Below are 19549 nucleotides of genomic sequence, written 5' to 3'. Positions count from 1 at the left end.
GTCAAAAAGCAAAGATGTCACTTTAAGGACTAAGGCGCACCTGACCCAAGCTATGGTGTTTTCAATCACCTCACATGGATGTGAAACCTGGACAATGAACAAGGAAGACAGAAGAATTGATGCCTTTGAGTTGTGGTGCTGGCAAAAATAATATTGAGTATACCACGGACTGCCAGAGGAATGAACAAATCTTGTCTTGGAAGAAGTACAGCCAGAATCCTCCTTAGAAACAAGGATGGCGAAACCTCATTTCACATACTTTGGACATATTATCAGGAGGGACCAGTCCCTGGAGAAGGACATCGTGTTTGGTAAAGTAGAAGGTCAGCAAAAAAGAGCAAGACCCTTAACGGGATGGACTGACACAGTGGCTGCGACAGCGGGCTCAGGCATAACAACCATTGTGAGGATGGTGCCGGACTGGGCAGTGTTTCACTCTGTTGTACACAGAGTCACTATGAGTCAGAACCTACTTGACAGCACCTAACAGCAACAACAATATCTCTCAGGTCAAGAAATAGAACGTGGCAGAACCAGGAGACCCTTTGTTTCCCCCACCCCCATGTCATCACATCCCCTCCCTCCTTCAAAGGTACTTTGGTTATCTTGTGACGGCCACATCTTTGCTTTTCTTTATGGTTTACTATCCTGTGTGCATCACTAATCAACGCATTCGAGGGCTTCCTGTTTTTGAACTTCTATAAATGAAATCATTGCGTGTGTACACTTTCGTGTCTGGCTTTTTTCACCTAACATATGCTCAACAACAGGTGGCGGTGTGTAAAAATACCAGTTGCCGTCAACTCAACTCCAGCTCATGGCAACCCCACGTGGGTCGCAGTAGAAGTGTGTTCCATGGTGTTTTCAGTGGCTGATTTTTTGGAAGTAGATTGCGAGGCCTTTCTTCTGAGGTGTCTCTGGGTGGACCTGAATCTCCAACCTTCCAATTAGCAGCCAAGTGTGCTCACTCTTTGCACCACTGAGGGACTCCTGGTTGTATGGGTCAGTGGTAATTCATTTTTGTTTCTGTACAGCATTTTAGTGTACGAATATACTACAAATTGTTTATCCATTCTCCTGTTGATGAGCATTTGGGTTGGTTGCCCCTGGGGACTATTACAAATAAAGCTGCCATGAACACTGTTGTACAAGTATGTTGATGCACAAAAACATACCAGAGAGTGGAATTGCTGATCACAAAATGGACATATGTTTAGCTTTAATTGATTTTTTCAAACAGTTTTCCAAAGTTCATTATACCAATGGATACTCCCACCAATAGGATATGAGAGTTCTATTAATGCTTCAACTTCACCAATACTTGGTTTTGCCAGCCTTTTAAATGTTAGTTATCATGATGGGTGTGTCCTTGTACTTCGTTGAGGTTTCAGTGAACATTTCTATACTTATTAATGAGGACGGGCACCTTGTTGCTTTGTAGGAGTTCTTTATATATTCTGTATGTTTATCCTTTTTTAGTTATATGTGATGCAAATGTCTTCCCCCATGCCATGGCTTGTCTTTCCACTCTCTTTTTGGTCTTTCTGTGTTCTGAACTTAATTCGCCTAGGTTTTCAAGAAGGAGCACTGGTGGTGCAGTGGTTAAGCGCTCAGATGCTAACCAAAAGTCTGGCGGTTTGAACCCACCAGCCACTCTTTGGAAGAAAGATATGGCAGTCTGCTTCCATAAAGATTACAGCTTTGGAAACCCTAAGGGGGCAGTTCTACTCTGTCCTATAGGGTCCCTATGAGTTGGAATTGACTCGATGGCAACGGGGTTTTTTGGCTTAGGTCTTCAGAGAAAGGAGATGGGCTAAGACAACGAGCCCCTAAGGCCTGAGAGAAATGAGGCATAACTGGCAAGAAATTGGGCTGTAGGCAGATTAAAAAAAAGAAAAAATCAAGGGCAAAAATGTTTCTGCTGGGATTTTTTTCTTGCCTGTGGCATTCTTGTTTGCAGAACTTGAAGGGTCCTGGCCCCGGGAGGGTAGGGGTGGGGCCCCTAAGCAACCTTCAAGGCCCTTTACCCTCCTGTCTCGGAGGTTTTCATTTCAGCAAGAGGGAAAACCCCGCAGGTCGCTGTCCCTGGTGCTGAAACGCTTTCCGGTAGCCCTCTTGGTCTCTTAGCTTTTCCAGTTAGTGAAGTCTTCACTAACCAGGGGCCGATTAACCCGTAAGCAAGGCATGCAGGGGTTTATTTGTGTTTACTTACTAATTTGTAGAGCACAATTTTACATGGTTTCTACACATCTTTAGTAAGTAAGCCCGTGCGTACCTTGCTTATTGGGTAATCCTTCCCTGAGTGAAGATGTGTGATGTTTACTCCGTTTCTGCATAAGCTTTGACTTACAATCCCCAATCAGCATACCTTTAATAACATTAATAAAGTTCACTGTTTTTTAATACTAATCAGCTTATCCTCCATATAGCACTCATCACTGTTTTAATTACCACACGTAGTGATTCAGTCCTCACCACAACGCCCTCAGGTAGCTGCTATCATTGTCCCCATTTGCAGATAACAGGAGAAGTGATTTGCTCAAGGCCATACAGGCAGTAAGTGGTACTTCCAGGGTGTGAACCCAGGAAGTCAGGCTTAGAGGCTGTGTTAACCCCTGAACAGACTGTACTCGGCATCTTTTCCGAACTTTTTTCCCAAGGACATATGGGAAGGGTCACAGGCCCCTGCCTTACCCCATCTGTCTGAGAGTTTTGAGGAAGTTTGGGGGTGGATGGACTGCTGAAGAGGTCAGGGGTCCTACTTCTGTTTTGAGGGGCCTGGGCTGCTGTGCTCTGGGCAGAGAGCAGAGGATCTGTGTGTGAGGAAGGGGCCTTAGGATTCCCTGGTTAAGAAGTTCCTTCTCTGTGGAGTCTCTACTTGCTTACCTCCAAGGACAGGGAGCTCCCTCCCTCGTTCCCAAGAGAACTATGATGAGGCAGATCTAGTTATTAGGAAACTTTCATACACTGAACAAATCTCTCAGCCTGAATCACAGTCTGTCCAATGCCCATGGCAGATAAGACTCTTTCCCTGAGCCCAGCCCCAAGATCCAGGTCCACACACCAGCCCCGTTGAGGACAAAGGAGTGACTGAGGTGGGATGCTGCAGCCCTCCCCCAGGCTGGCGAGGCAGGGGCTCCGAGGGGATGAGGTGGGTAGAGAGGGCAGTCCCACCTGTGAGAAACGCTTGACAATCCTGTAATTCCTTTCACATCCACTCCCATTTTTAAGGCCTCGCCTTTGAAACCGCCCTGGGCGGGGGGGTCATAGGCACTGCTCACAAATCTCACGAGACCCAAGGAGCAAAGCAGGGATCCATGGGGGGTTCTTGGGGAGCAGGAGATTTACTCAGTGTACAAAATTTTTCTAATAACAAATCTGTCTCATTGGAATTCTCTTGGGAAGGAGAGAGGGAGCTCCCTGTCCCTGGAAGTAAGAAAGCAGAGGTTCCATAGAGAAGGAACTTCTTTACCAGGAAATCCTGAAGTTTCCTCCTCACAAGTAGATCCCCTGCTCTCTGCCCCGAGATCTGACCTTTTATGATTTCATGACTTAAAATTGTAATAATGGTAATAATTGTCCGTGTTGATTGAGTACCAGGTGTCTTATTGGGCATGTCACCATATTAACCCTTTGAATCCACAGATTAGTCCAAGAGAATGACACTATTATTTCTATTCACATTTATATTTTACAGATGTGAAAATGGAGGCACAGGCCATTAAGTTGTTTGCCCAAAGTCACATGGTGATGGGGGTCAGAGGCAGGATTTGAACTCTGGAGGTCTGACTCAAGTTTGAGCCCTTTTCCCCCATAATATCCTCCCTCTTATAAAGATAATAGTAATAGTAACAATAGCTGATTCATTGGGTACTTTCACAGGCCGGTGATTTTGTGGGGTATCCCTCTCAATCCCTACAGGAATCCTATGAGGTGGGCGTTATCACCTTATGAGAGAACTGAGGCTCAGAGGCACAGTGACCTGACTAAGACTGCACAGAGCTCAAGGGGTGGAGCTGAACCCAGGGGTATTTGAACTCATGGCCTTCACTTCTATCCAAGCTGCCTTCTTGGGGTTTTGGTCCCTGGGACGTGAGGCATCAGAGAGACCCATTTGTGTCATCTCATCTGAAAGTTCCCTGTTGTTAGGTGCCATCAAGTCAATTTTCAACTCAGAGCCATCCCATGTGACAGAGCAGAATTGCCTCAGAGGGTTTTCTAGGCTGTAATCTTTATGAAAACAGATCACCAAGTCTTTCTTCCACAGAGGTGCTGGGTGGTTTGAACCGCCAGCCAACATTTTAGTTAGCAGTCGAGTGCTTAACCATTGCACCACTACCCAACAAAATTTTCCTGAACCTACTAATATTTAAAGACAAACGTGGCCCTAGGGACATCTGAGAAAAGGCAATTACGTGCCATCTATAGTCCAGTTTGACACAAATCATTTGATTTGTAGAGATAAGTTGAATCATTTTGGGGGTTGCTTAATGATACAGGCCCCTCAAACATGGAACTCTGGCTCCTGAAGGAGATGGAGTAGCATCCACTCCCCCCACGGTAACACTGCGGAAGCCCTCAATGGCCCTCCAGTGTGAGAAGAAGGTGCCCACCTTTACAGATAAGGAGATTGAGGTTCCTAGTGGCCCAGATCACTCACAAGTAGTGGCAGAGTCAAATTTGAACCCAGCACCGCCTGACCCCTAGCATAGTACTCTTCCCCAGCCTACAAGGACACCTCTCTTCCAGCAGAGATGCTGCCCTTGGGGAAAGGGACAGAGATGGCAACAGATCCCTGCTTAGCTCGGGTTCCAGGGGATGACACTCGGATGGATGGGTGATGTGGGGGCTCCCAGGCTGGGGAAAGCAGAGCTGAACACACCACCATGCATGATCAGCTTGGGGCAGAAGGCAGGACACAGAGTGGAGGAGCCCAGGGATGGGTGAGGCTCTGCCTGGGAAGTCAGCGAGGGCTTCCTGGAGGAGGGGCCCTCAGAGCTGGGAGCATAGAGGAACGGCCACCTGTTCTAGGGAGCAGACACAGATGTGATGTGCCTGGTGTCTGGGACCCAGGCTTTCTTGTGTGTGGCTGGAGGTGAGAGATGCCATTGGAGGTGAAACGTGCAGACAGGGGAGAAGAGTTTTGAACGACAGGCAAAGATCGTGAACTGGACTTGGGCTTTCACCCCGACGGAGGGGGGAGCCCTGGAGGGCTGTGAGCAGAGGAGGAACAGGCTCTGACTCAGGTGCTCACGGGCGCCCTCTGGCTGCAGGGAGGACAGACTGTGGTGGGAGGGCGGAGCCAGGGAACCGAGGCGCAGGCGACTGCACTGGTCCAGGCAGGCGATGATGGGGCTGGGCCAGGTGGAGGCAGAGGAGGAGGGAAGAGGACGGATTCGGGATAGATTCTGGAACCAACTGGATCTGCTGATGGAGGGGATATGAGGGGGTCCAGGGTGTCTCCCAGATTCTGTCCTGAGCTCCCGGACGTCTCCCCTCCACAACCACCACGCTGTCCACCAGCTGCTCAAGCCAGAACGTGGTGTCACCTTCAACCAGGGCTTTTCCTCCTCAGCATTGCTGACATTAGGGCTAGATCGTACTCTGTCGTGGGGGCCGTCCTGTGCACTGTAGGATGTTGAGCCGCATCCCTGGCCTCCACCCAACTGATGCCAGTGGCCATCCTACCCAAGTTGAAACAACCACAAATGTCTGCCAAAAAAAAAAAAAAAAGTTGCTGCGAAATCGATTCATGGCGACCCCATGTGTGCCAGAGTAGAACTGCACTCCATAGCGTTTTCGATGGCTGATTTTTTGGAAGTAGACTGTCAGGTCTTTGTTCCCAGACGCCTCTGGGTGGATTCGAATCTCCAACCTTTCAGTTAGTAGCTGAGCGCATTAAGCATTTGCACCACCCAGGGACTAAAATGTCTGCAGACATTGCTAAATGTCTCCTGGAGGGGACAGAATCTCGCCCCCTTCTCCGTTGAGAATCAATTCACTAGATCCTCTCTTCTTTACCTCCCCCTCCAATCAGTTGCCAAAAGCTACTGATTTGACCTGTTAAATATGCCTTCCTCTATTCCCTCCTCTCTATACCTATGCCCTAAATGCCCTAAGCTCAGGATTCATCTTCTTCCACCTGGACCCTGGCCCCACCTCCTCTCTCACCCTCAGTCTCCAGTCCTGCCCTTATTCTTCCTCTACACAGGCCACCAGAAAATATTACCCCCACCCCGTTCTGTTGGTGTCCCTCCCCAGCTCTATATCCCACCATGGCTCCCTAGTGCCCCCAGGTGAAATCCAAGGTCCCCAGCATTTAAGGCCCTGTTCAGCTGCTTTGCTCCCTCCTCCTGGCCTCTTTTCAACATTTCCTCCATGGCCCTTTAAGCTCAAGGAGCCCCTGTCCCCTCGTCCTTCCCCAGATCCACCAGCCCCTTCATGCCTCCAAGCCTTCATTCTTGCTCTGCTTGCCTCGGGAATTCCAGCCTCATCCCTGACAGTCGCTTCTCTCCTCTATATAGTTTCTTTTAATAGACTTAATTTTGTTAGAGCAGTTGAGGTTTACAGAAAGTACTTATATTTTAAGTACATACACTCACTCTTCCCCTGCTCGGTCTCTGCTATTATTAACATCTTGCATTTGTGTGGCCCATTTGTTACAATGGACGAAACAATATTGATACATTAATCACATTATAACAGATTAATTACAATGTTTACAACTGCTCTGAAAGGTAGCTCTTGTTCCTTCTCTTTTACAATGAGGAAACTAAGGGTCAGAAAAGATGAGGTGACTTATCCAAAACCACAGAAATAAAAAATGGAGCCAGGATTGGAAATCAAGTCTGTCTGATTGCAAAACTGACAACCATTCTTACTCACCAGGTGAAGAGGAAGGAGGTAAATGTTGGGGAGATACTCTCTTCCATCCATCCATCCATCCACCCACCCACACATCCTTCTTTCTCTCCTCTATTCATTTATCCAACCAACTTCTATCCATCTTCTTTCCACCCATACATTCATGGATCCATGGAGCCATCTATCCACCCATCCACGCATCCACCACACATCCATTCACCCATTCATTCATCTCTCCATCCTCCATCTATCTGTCCACCCTCCATCCATCCATTCTCTGTTCATCTATCCATCCACTCATCTATCCATCCTTCCACCCATCCATCCACCCACCCATCCATCCACCCACCTATCCACCACACATCCATTCACCCACCATTCGTCCGTCCATCCTTCATCTATCTGTCCATCCTCCATCCAGCCACCCACCCATCCACCACACGTCCATTCACCCACTGTTCATCTGTCCATCCTTCATCTATCTGTCCATCCTCCATCCATCCACACATCCATTCACCCACCCAACTATCTGTCCATCCTCCATTCTCCATTTGCCCATCCATCTTCAGTCCATCTCCCATCCATTACCCATCCATCCATCCATCCATCCATCCATCCATCCATCCATCCATCCATCCATCCATCCATCCATCCATCCATCCATCCATCCATCCATATATTCACCTCCCACCCATCATCCATCCATCCACCCATCCATCCATATATCCACCTCCCATTCATCCATCCATCCACCTACCCACTCATACATCTATTCATCCATTCAGCCTTCCATCTAGCTACCCAGTTTTCCATCCATCTGTCCACTTATATAGCCAGTGAGTCATTGTCATCCATTTACCCATTGACACCTTCATTTCTCTAATCATGTGTCCATCTATCTACCCATCCCGCAGCCAACCCACCCTCCCATCCCCCCATTCCCTGATGCACTCATTCACCCACATGCTGCACTTCAAAGACAGTCCCTGCCCTCACAGACCTTACATGTGATGATAACTAAGACCCCAGACCAACTGGACAACTCATAAGTCAGTGTCTTCCAAACCCAGCAGTCCCTTTCTCTGGGCCTGGTCACCTTTTTGTCCACAGACAGCCAGCCTCCCAGGATGGCTTTGACACTGATATGTATCCACCATTACATCTTTCTTTCCCTCCTTTAATTCCTCTTCCAAAGTAGGTCAGGACTCAGGCCTACTCTGTGTAGCTTGGGGCTGGTTGTTTCCCCTCTCTTGGCGTCTTCTGCCTGTATCTATGATGATAGGGATGTCCATCTGTCTTGTTCACTACTGTGTTTCACACCCATACTAGGGCCTAGAACACAGTACGTGCTTATGTAAATGACTAAATGAAACACTTTCACCTCCTGGCAAGCTCCTATTCATCCTTCAAAACCCTCCAGGCAGAGTCCCTACTTTCTTCCTTCAGTTTATTCAACTATGCATACCTCCCTCTGACCCAATGGTAACCACTGTGGCTATAGGTGGTGATGTTTAGCTCTGTCTCCACTAGGAGAGGGGGCTCAGAATTCTCTCGCTCTGCACAAAGCAAGGTCCTAAAGAACTTGCAGGAAGTGGATGAATGAATGAGTGTGGTCTTACTGGGTCTTACTGGGTGTTCCCAATGGCCAGGGAAAGACAGGAGCTTATTTCAGGGAAAACCTTCTGGGTCCATCCCCAAGACCAGTACCCCTCAGACAAACCTTGTTAGATGAGCCCCACCAAAGAAAGGGACACTTGGGACTCTCAAGTCCCTTTGGTCCCTTCCTACCAGGGCAAAAACTCCATCTTCCCCTCACCTGAAGGGTCCCAGAGTTAGCTCTCCTCTGGGCCTTTGCACATGCTAGTCCCTCTGCCAGGAACACCTTTCCTTGTCCATAAATTCTTCTCACCTTTCTTCCAGGTCTCAGCTTAGAGCCACACAGTAAACTCAGCTTCCACTGACCGAGTGTGTACCATGTGCTCACCCCTGTGCCAAGAGCCTTAAATCCCATTTCAGCCTTCACCTTTCCCTGTTCCCTCCATCCCCCAGATGGAAGGTGCCACTGGACTCCTTGACTCCACAGGAGGCTACATTGAGGCTGAGGGACATTAAGACACCTGCTCAAGCCAGCAAGACGAAGAGAAACCAGACTTGTCTCCACCTCAAGCTCTTAGCTGCTCTCCTACACTGACTGTCTCCTCCAGGAAGCCCTCCTGGCCTCCATGCCCACAGGGGGAGGGTCTCTGGGTTGTCACTGTCTGTGTATTTCCATCATCACAACCTTGAACTCAATGCCTTGTGACCTCCTAGCTCTCCAGCTGTCCCCTCCACCATGAATGAGACTGGGCTCGGGGCGGGGTGGGGGGAGTTGCGGGAAAGATTTGTATCTGTTTTGCTCAACATTGTTTATCCCAGGCTCCAGTATATGCTCAGCTGCTAACCTAAAGGTTGACTGTTTGAATCCACCCAGAGGCACCATGGAAGAAAGGCCTGGCAATCAGCTGCTATAAAGATCACAACCAAGAAAACCCTATGAGGCAGTTCTACTCTCACACATAGGGTCGTCATGCATCGGAATCGAAGCGACAGCCACATTAGAACAGGGCTTGGCTTACAGCAAGAGGGCAACAAATGTTGGCTAAATGGGGGGATGGAGCAATGTCTTGCCCACTCCATGTGACTCCCAACAGGGTGCCTGTTCACAGGAGTGGTCACTTATCCAGACTGAATGGGGGCAGGAGCCCTATCACATCACCTGCGTGGCCTCATAGAAGTCTGTTGAATAAATGAAGAAGGGGGAGCAGGGGAAACCGAGGCACAGAGAGGGGTGTGCCCGGTCTGACGTCACACAGCCTCCAGGAAGGGGCTCACGCCCTCCTCCCTCCCTTGGAAAGTCAGGCCAGCCAGCCTGGCGGCAGGTTCCTCCCTCAGTCCCCCGCCAGGCCGCCTCCCTCGGGCTGGCACGTCAGACTCTCACGCCTCGGAGCTCAGCGTGCTCCCGGCTTCCCCTCCTCCCGCCCAGAGCCCCGCCGGCAGCTGGCGCTCCCATGGAAACCGCAAGCCCCCACCCGGCCTGCCGCACCCCCCCTACCTGTACAGTCCCCCGTCCCCTGGCGCAACCTCCGCTTTAAGACAAATATTGTCATTAACATGCAAATGCATATGCGATTACCATAAACGGGGGCCGCGAGGCGGTGGCAGCGGCGGCCAGGCACGCTGTCGAGGCGCTGTCCCCGGGAAGGGTGGACATTAATATGCACCCCGTGAGGGACGGGGGGCGGCCGGAGCCACGCCGGGCACCATGGCCTCCACGAGCGCCCAGCCCCCATGGGAGGAGGGTCGGGGGGTCTGCCCTGGCAGGGGCTGGAGGAGGGCGGGGAGGCCCCAATCCCAGCCCCCCCCAGTCCCTGACCGAGGCCTGGGGGGCCGTGAGCCCCTCTCTAGAGGAGGCACAGATCTGCCTCTCCCCCCATGCCCCTCTCTCTTTTGCTGTGGGGTGGGGGTAGGGGCTGGGACTCTCCCCGTGTCTCTCCCTCCCCCTGGTCTCTGTGCACCTCTTTGGCAGTTCTCCTCTGTGTGTCTCTCCCTTTTCTGCTCTTTCTCTGTGTCTCTGTCTCTCCTTGCATCTCTTTATCTCTGTCCCTTGTCTGACATTCTCCATCCCTGTCTGCTTCCTCTATTTCTCTTAAAATCAAAATGAGCCAGCGAAGGGCCTGCCCCCTTCTTAGAAGCCCCTCATTCTGGCCCTCTCCCCAGTCCTACCTTCTCCCCCACCTCTGCCCATTCCCAGCACCTAGGGCCTCCCCCTGCCACTCAGCTCCCTGTCTTCTCCTGGCCTCATCACCAGGCTCACTGCACAGACTTTTAGGAACCAAGGCACTCCCACCCACCCATAGCTGTGGCTGTCAGATGTTATAGTCCTCTCCCATCCTCCACGCCATCTTTGGGAGCTCCCCTTCAGTTTGGGGGAACCTGTCATTCGTCATCACACATATCTGCTTCTGCCCCTCTGGGCCTGAGTAGGAGGTGGATGGGTGATGGAGGGACCCACCTCTGGCCAGTCATGGGACAGTATTTGCCCTTCTGGGCTTCAGTTTTCCTTCCACGTGAAATGGGTTGAACCTTACAAGCCCTCCTCAGTGGGGGATCAAAGGAGATCCAGAAGGTGAGACCTTGCAGAGCATAGGGTTAAGGATGGGATAGAGATGAAGATGATGATGGTGGCCGTGCTAGACAGCCCTTCCCACCTGGGGTCAGGGGTGACAGAGACCCCTGGTGGGCGGTTCCACCTCAGCCCCACTCTGCACCCCTTCATCCCCTCCTTGCTCCCCAGCACATGGGACCCCAGCACCCTTGGCCTGGAAGACTCTGGGGAGGGGGCTTGCTGCTTTTCTCAGGGACTTCTCTCCATCCCCAGGGGTCCACAGCCCCTCGCCCTTGCCCCTCTGACCCAGCACCAACTGTGGGTACCCTGTGCCCTGTCGGCTTCCCAGAAACAGAGCAGAATCAGGTAAGTAATAGCTAGAGGTGCCCGGACTTCCCTCACTCGAGGCTCCTCTCCTCCAGTTCATCACCCCACACCTCTTTGGCTGAGGCCCAGAGAGATGCAGCCACTCACCAGGTGTCGCACAGCAATCCCTCAACCCAGGAATCCTTGACATTTGCTGGCCCTGGAGGCCTCCACCCCCAGTGTGTCCCCAGCACTCTCCCCTCAGGTGAAAGCCAGGTCAAGTCCAGCCAGGCCCAGGAAGGTAGGGACCAGGAAGGAGATCTCTTCTTGACCCAAGTGTGCTGGGGCATTGGGTGGGCCCATGCTCCACATGGGCCTTGATTATCTTCATAGTGAAGACCCCCTCCCTGGGTATCCTGTGTCTGGGCTGAGATTGACCCAGGACCCATAGGAACTGGAGGGCGAAGCCCAGCGGACAGCCCGGTCTCCTGGCTGCCTAACTGCCACCCCCCAAGGAAAGATGATAAACGGGGAAAAAGGCCTCAGATCCCAACAGTCTCCAATCAGAAAATTAATTCCGCATTCATCAGGCAGCTCCAGTGACGGTGGGGAAACTGAGGCCTGGACCCAGGTGAAAACTCAGCCGCTGCCCCCCCACTCCTCATCTCTGCGTGTGAGGGGGAGATTTTGAAATGAGAAGGGGAAGAGAATGGCTGACCATGTGGGCACTCCATCTCGCCCACACCCGTCTTCCCCCCTCCCACCTAGAGCTCACTAACATCCTTTCCATTCAACGTGTGGGGGCCACGTGGGCACCCCCAACCCCCATCGGAATCTTTCTAGAAATGGGCGCTTTAGACATACCGGGGTGGGGGGTGAGTGATGGGAGCGGGGAATGGGGTGCGTGGGAAAAGCCCTCGGATCAGCCAGGGACCCCTGAGCTTGACTCCTGGACCCTCCTAGACCACACCAGGGGTTAAATTCTCCAGGCCTCATTTTTATTTATTTATTAATTTTCTGGTGCTAGTTGATTTTGAAGACGGGTGGGGGATGGGGAGGGGTTTCTTTCCTTCCCCTCCAGGGTTCCAGCTGCAGGGTCTGGCTGAAGTGACAGGCCTGGGCTCCATCCCACCAGACTCTCCCTGTGGCCTGCCTGACTCATCATTCATTCATTCACTTTTCATTCATTCATTCATTCGTTAAACAAGATCCCGTGCTTCCTGTGCAAGCGATGTTAGAGAAAAGGTGGCGACAGATGGGACTGAAACAGGGCCTTGGGCCCTCTCAAAGACCCCTCCAGGGGGTCCACAAAGCCCCAGATGCGTCTCCATCTCCGATCCCCAACACCTGACAGCAAACTGTCCAAGTCAGCCTAAATTCAGACACTGGGCCCACAAGCTCAGCCAAGGGCTGGGGCCACAGTCGCCAGACAACCCCTCAGGGAGGCCACCTGCATGAGAATCAGGTGGGAGGGAAGCAGGCCGGGCCTCTCCAGCCCACCTGCTTGCTCTGATGGGCCTGAGGTCGCCCAGGCCTCCCTCCTCCTCCCTAGCCACCCAAGGATTGGGTCTCTGCCCGGTTGGATGGTCCAGGTTCTCATTGTCTTTGGCCCCAGACCCCAACACACTGCTACCGGCTTGGCGGCCAGTTTTAACTTGAGCCAAAGGTGGAGGCCAGGGAGGGGGAGGGCAGGGAAAGGGGGAGGGGAGGTGCTGCTCAAACAGCGATGGTGGGCTAGCGGGTGTGAGAACAGGAGCCTTTTAACGACCCGAACCTGGCACTCTCCACCACCCCCAGCTCCCATGCCCCCACCCCTTCTTTCTTTGTAGTTACCGATCAGCCCTGGGTCCTGGGATCCGCGTCCCTGCCCCGCCGGCCTGGCTTTGTAAAAATGACCCAGGCAATGGAGTGCAAGGTGCAAACTTCGACGACGGGGGTCTGGGGAGGCCGAATGAATGGGGGGGGAGGGGAGGGGTGTCGAGGATCCCAGCGGCTTCCCCAGCAAAGAGGTAGGAAAGAGTGAGTGGGGGAGGGAAGGAAGGGTGGGGGTCTGGGGGGAATGGGAGGGAGAGGGAGAGAGAGAGAGACAGAGAAGATGCTGGGTGGGGGGGAGGTGGGAGGTAGAGGGAGATGGGAGAGGAGAAAAAGGAAAGAGAGAGAGAGAGAGAAAGAGAGGAGATGCCGGAAGGTGGGGAGGGAGAGAGAGGGGGCGGAGGAGGGGAGGGGGCCAGCTCCGATCTGTCAGCTGCACCCCCAGAGGGGGGAGGAGGGGGTGGATGGGGGATGATGCTGTGGCAGAGGCAAGTGGAGGGAGGAGGTGAGGAGGGGAGGGTGGGGAGCGAATGTGCCGGAAGGTGGGGTGGGGAAGCCGAGGGAGGGGAGGGGAGGATGGGGGGGCCCGGGGCGCCCACCTTTGTGCATGCCCGTGTAGGGGTCTTTGAGCACCGTGAGCTCGTAGATGCGGCCGAACTGCTCGAAGAGCGGCTTGAGGTCCTTCTCGTCCAGGTTGCGCGGGATCTGGCCCACGAACAGCTTGATGGCGTCCAGGTCCTTCATGCCGTCGGGCTGCCCCCCGGGGGGCTCGGGCCCGCTGCTGCCCACCGGCGAGGGCCGCGGCTGCAAGAGCTGCTGCTGCTGCCGGCGCGCCTCGCTCTCCGTCAGGCGGGCCATGGCGGGCGCGGGACCGAGCCGGCGGCGGCGGACTCGCAGCTGGAACGACGGACGCCGCCTCCCGCCTCCCGCCCGCCCGCCCGCCGCGCTCCCCGCGCCTCCTCCCTGCTCCGCCCGCGCCCGCCCGCCAGCATCAGGACCACAAAAGGGCGGCGCCGCAGCGACCCCTGGCGGCCGCCGCACGCCGTGCAGCCTGGCCCCGAGCATCCTCGCGCGCTAGGGGCCGCTTGGAGCCCAGAGGGAGAAACTGAGGCCAGGCGGGCACTGGACTCCAGGGGGCACGCGCTGCCGCTAATAACAGCTGGAAAAACACTACAAATAGCTCAGTCGGATAGGTAGTTTACTAGGTGCTTCTAAGTCTATAACTGATTCCTTAATTACAATACCATCAGCCACAAGAAGGGACACTTTGATAATGTCTACTAGGTGCCAAGCTCTGTCCTCAGGATTTTTAAGTATGTTAACTGTTGTTGGGTGCCACCGAGTCGATTCCAACTCATTGCGATCCCATGTGACAGAGTAGAACTGTCTACGTAGGATTTCCTTGGGTTTTTTTTTTTTTTTTTTTTTAAATCTTTACTAAGGTGGATGACCAGGTCTTTCTCCCCCGGAGCTGCTGTGGGTTCAAACCATCAACTTTTCAGTGAGCTGCCAAGCACCTAGCCATTGTGCCACCAGGGCGCCTTAGAATAGCATCAGCAGCAACAAGAGGGAACACTTCATACTTATTAGGTGCCGGGCACTGTGCTAGGCAGTTTTCAATTTCTAATGCATTTAATAAAAATAGCAACAATTGTAGAAGTCCCTGGGTGGTATAAACAGTTAAGCGCTCAACTACTAGTTGAAAGGTTGGCCGTTCAAACCCACCCAGAAGTGCCTCAGAAGAAAGCCTGGCGGCCTGCTTCCAAAAGGTCACATCGCTGCAAACCCTAAGGAGCAGTTCTCTGCACGTACGGGGTCGCCATGAGTCGGAGCTGACTAAATGGCCACTGACAACAACAAAAACGGTAATAATTGTGTTTATATCAACAGCTACCAGAAAGGACATGTTTATCACACTTGCTTTATGCAGATACTATTCAAACTATTTCACAATGTATTGACACATTTGGGCCAAGTGTTACATGAATTTCAGGTCACGTGACGTCACATCACTCCTGCTCAGAACTCTGCAGACATGTCCCCAAATCAAAGGGAAAGTCCTCCCCACCATCCTCGAGGTCCTGCTCTCCCCTCCTCCTGCTGCCCCCTCGGCTCTCTCCGCTCCAGCCACATGGGCCTTCTCAGTATTCCTCCAACTCACCAGGCATGGTCCTGCCTCAGGGCCTTTGTACGGACTCTCTCAGCATACATTCCCTGGAACACTCTTCCCTCGAGTCTCCTTCAATTTCCTGTTTTTTGCTTCTCTAGAGAACCCAGCCTAAGACAGCTGCTAACTGAAAGGTCGACCGAACCCACTCAGCGATCTGCTCCCATAAAGATGACAGCCTAGGAAACCCTATGGGCAGTTCTTCTCTGTCACACGGGGTCTCTGAGTCAAATTTGACTTGACAGCACCCAACACCAACAACAACTTGTTCAATCCACACAGCAAACCCTGCGGTGGGCGCCAATAAACAGGACACTTTCAGACTGTGATAAATGAAATGAAAGTGCTAGAACTAGGGAAGTGTTTGTGAGACTTGAGGAGGGCTGCTCGGAGGAGGCGGCCTTCAAGTTAATATTGAATGGTGAAGGGGTGGCCTAATAAGAACTGGGGAAAACGACGCCTGGGCTGAGGGAACAGCCAGTGCAAAGGCCCTGAGGCAGGAAGCAGCCCGGCAAGTTGGAGGAACAGTAAGGAGACTGGTGTGGCTGGAATAAGATGAACACCGCATTGAGCAACTGGAGGCAGAAGTCTGTGCTGGGCTGTTGCAGGGGCTCCAGGCAGGCACCGAGTGAAGCAATTTATGTGAAGGTTAATCCTCAGGGCTGGGACTAGGGCGAGGAGACTGACACATTTTCCTCAAGTGCAAAATTCAAGGTGTGGGAACCAAAAACCGCAGTTATCAAGCTAAACAATATTCCGTTGTACAGATATACTACGTTTTGTTCATGGTATATCCATACAGTGGAATACCATAAAAATGAATGAAGTTCTCATACTTGCTACAGAATAGATGGACCTCAGAAACACTATGTTAAAGTGAAAGAAGCCAGACACAAAAGACCACATACTGTGTGATCCCTTTGATAGGAAAGGTCCAGGAGAGGCAAATCCACAGACAGGAAGTAGATTGGTGGTTGCCAGGGGCTGGGGGGGAGGAGGAAATGGGAAGTGACAGCTCCTGGGAAGGGGGTTTCTCTTGGGATGATCAAAATGTCTTGGAATTAGATAATGGTGATGTTTGTACAAGGAGCCCTGGTGGTGCAGTGGTTAAGCACTCAGCTGCTAACCAAAAGGTTGATTGTTCCAACCCATCAGCTGCTCTGCGGAAGAAAGAGCTGGTGATCTTGCTTTCGTGTGAAGAGTACAGCCTTGGAAACCCTATGGGGCAGTTCTAACCCGTCCTAATGGGTAGCTACGACTCTATGGCAATGGGTCTGGGGTTTTTTTGGGTCTGATATTTACACAGGTCCCTGGGTGGTGCAAGTGGCTTGCGATTGACTAGTAACCTGAAGGTTGGTGGTTTGAACTCACCCAGCAGCTCCATGGGAGAAAGACCTGAAAATCTGCTTCCATAAAGATAACAGCCAAGAAAACCCTATGGAGAAGTTCTAGTCTGTAACACACGGGGTCGCCATGAGTCAGAATCGACTCGACGACAACAGATTTGGTTATTTATTTACTTTTTATGTTTGCACCACCTCAAGAATATACTAAAAAGCCACTGAGTTGTAAAAAAAAAAAAAAAAAAATGATATTTTCGTGAAATATTTCATGTCCATTTTTAATAAAGACAGCATTGGGATGGCTGAGTTTTCCTTCTCCTGGGCACGGCACTGTTACTGATCCCGTCTTCATCGTAATTTTGCAATAGTTGTTTAGTGTCTTTATTTTTATTATAAATTTAAATTAAATAAAGAAAGACAAGACGGGTACCAGTGCCCCGCTGAGCCAAAAGGAAAACTCAACAATGCTGAGCCTGTCTATATTTAAAATGCTGGCACTTTGTGCATCATGAATTTTGTTGGCATTAATTTTGATTTAAAAATATATTGCATTAAACTATTCTTGATCCTGACGACGGAGTTCCTGCTCGTTTCTCCCAGCCACCTGAGGACACAAGTACTGTTCCTATACCCATTTTATAGAGGGGGAAACTGAGGCTCAAAGCAGCCAAGTCGTTTGTGCAAGGCCACACATCAGGGTACCTGGGATTTGAACTCCAACAGTTGGAATTGACTTGATGGCAATGGGTTTTGGAGCCAGTTCCAAGGAGCCTCTGGGTGGCTATTAGGTGAAAGGTTGGTGGTTCAAAGCCATCCAGAGGTGCCTTGGAGGAAAGGCCTGGAAATCGACTTCCAAAAGATCACAGCCTTCAAAAGCCTATGGAGCATGGTTCTACTCTGATACACACGGGGTTGCCATGAGTTGGAGCTGACTCGACGGCAACCCGCAACAACAGCAGCCAGCTCCAGAGCCCGTACGCTTCCCGTGATCCCTTATCGTATTTCCTATGCTTTAGGAAGCTAAGCCTCAGCCTTCTCATTTGCCAGATGGAGCTGAAAGAGTGCGGATCCTTGGGAGGACTAAATAAGCTAAGTCCTGGGACTTAGCATAGTGCTTGGTATATCCTTAAAAAACAAACAAACACCCCACTGCCACCCAGTTGATTCTGACTCATGGCCACCCCATGTGTTACAGAGTAGGACAGATCCATAGGGTTTTCTTGGCTGTCATCTTTACCAACAGGAGCCCTGTTGGCACAACGGTTAAGTGCTTGGCTGCTAACTGAAAGGCTGGAGCTTCAAACCCACCCAGCAGCTCCGAAGAAGAAAACCCCCAAAAAACCACACCCACTACCATCGAGTTGATTCTGACTCAAAGTGACCCCATAAGGTTTCCAAACCTAAAAATCTTTATGGAAGAACACCACAAATCTTCCTCCCATGGACAAAGACCTGGTGACCTGCTCCTGTAAAGATGACAGCCTAGGAAACCCTATGGGGCAGTTCTACTTTGTCACATGGGGTTGCTATGAGTCAGAACCGACTTGATGACACCCGACAACAATCTTTATGGAGATCGCCAGGCCTTTCTACCACAGCATTGCTGGGTGGACTTCAGGTTATTAGCTGAGAGCAAAAAGTTTGCACAACCCAGAGGGCTTGGGACATCCTTGGTGCTCAATAAACCGGCCACTGTCATTATAACTGGCAGCCAGCTGCTCACCCCCAGATGGGTGGGATGTTGGGGTTGGGTGAGGAGCAAAGCAGGGGTGAGGGATTAGGAGTGTTCTCACTACACTCCACCCCTTGGCCCTGCCCAGCCCTGGTACTCAGGCTCAGCTGAGGCCTGGCCAGGCCCAGGGAGGCAGCTACTGTCTCCATGGAGACCTGAGCAAGATGCTCAGAGCCCTGTGGGCCTCTGCTGTGATGCAGCATCACTAAGAAGGCACACATAAAAACCCACCGACCCTCCCATGAGCCAAAGACGTGTCTGTTTAGCCCCTTCCTCCTCCTCCTTCCACATAGAATAATTGTGTGTGTGTGTGGGCGGGGGGGAGGGCTGAGGGAAGCCTAATGCAGCTCAGGTCTGACCTCCGGGGGCTTAAATCCAGCGTTTTGACTCCCAAATGACACTCATCCCTGGAATTTATTCCCTGAGATGACTGGGCATAGCTCAGCCACATCAGGGAATGGCTGAGGGAGAGAAAGGTGAGTCTGTGGGCCTGGACACATCGGAAGCCCGCCCACAAAGTGGGTTCTGAGTTATCAGTGTTGTGTTGTTGTGGGTTGTGTCAGCTCTGACTCACGGTGGCCGCACGTACAAGAGAACAAAACATCACCCCCTCCCGCGCCATCTTCATGGTTGCTGGTATGCGTGTGGCCATCTCATCGAAGATCTCCCTTGTTTTCACCGACCCTCTACGTTAGCAACCATGGTGTCCTTCCTTCTCCAGTGATCAGCTCCTCCTGATGACACGTCTAAAGTAAGTGAGTCAAAGTCTAGGACAATATGTGCCTTGGAAGAAAGGCCTGGCAATCTACCTCCCCCAAAAGCAGCCACTGAAAATCCTATGGAGCACAGTTCTGAGACATATGGGGTTTAACTTACGTTTTATTGCCTTAAAAAAAAAAAAAAAAAAAAAGGTCCTCCAGGAACAGATGAAAGCCACTGGCCGCGGCCTCCTTTTGGTCCCCGGTAGAGTGTGCAATGCCCTCGAGAATGTGTCTCAGTCACCTCCTGTGCTGCTGTCCGGGTGGATGGGGACCTAAGGGGATGCACAGGGGCACTGAGGGAGCCCTCGCATCTGTCTGGCCTGAGCATGACCTGAGTTCACCTTCATAGCCGTCCTCAGCCTGTTGGGGACCTTTCCAAACTGCAAGCCTGGCCACATCCCTTCCCAGGGCTCCCATCAC

At 51.8% G+C, this 19549-nt stretch overlaps 1 protein-coding gene across 3 annotated transcripts in view; it reads right to left on the bottom strand.

The window, feature by feature from the left end:
- The window catches only part of CELF5 (CUGBP Elav-like family member 5), a 51891-nt gene extending 37877 nt beyond the window's left edge, over positions 1–14014 (bottom strand). For 2 of the 3 annotated variants that reach the window (XM_049875777.1, XM_049875778.1), the window contains exon 1: positions 13726–14014. In XM_049875777.1, the coding sequence (XP_049731734.1) occupies positions 13726–13984 (259 nt within the window). In that variant the 5' untranslated portion in view covers positions 13985–14014. The remainder of the gene's footprint in view (positions 1–13725) is intronic. The other variant, XM_049875774.1, reaches the window with a different exon arrangement.
- Positions 14015–19549: the final 5535 nt, after the last annotated feature.

Source organism: Elephas maximus, chromosome 3 (assembly GCF_024166365.1).
Source record: "Elephas maximus indicus isolate mEleMax1 chromosome 3, mEleMax1 primary haplotype, whole genome shotgun sequence".
NCBI lineage: Eukaryota > Metazoa > Chordata > Mammalia > Proboscidea > Elephantidae > Elephas > Elephas maximus.
This window is presented reverse-complemented; position numbering and strand designations above follow the sequence as displayed.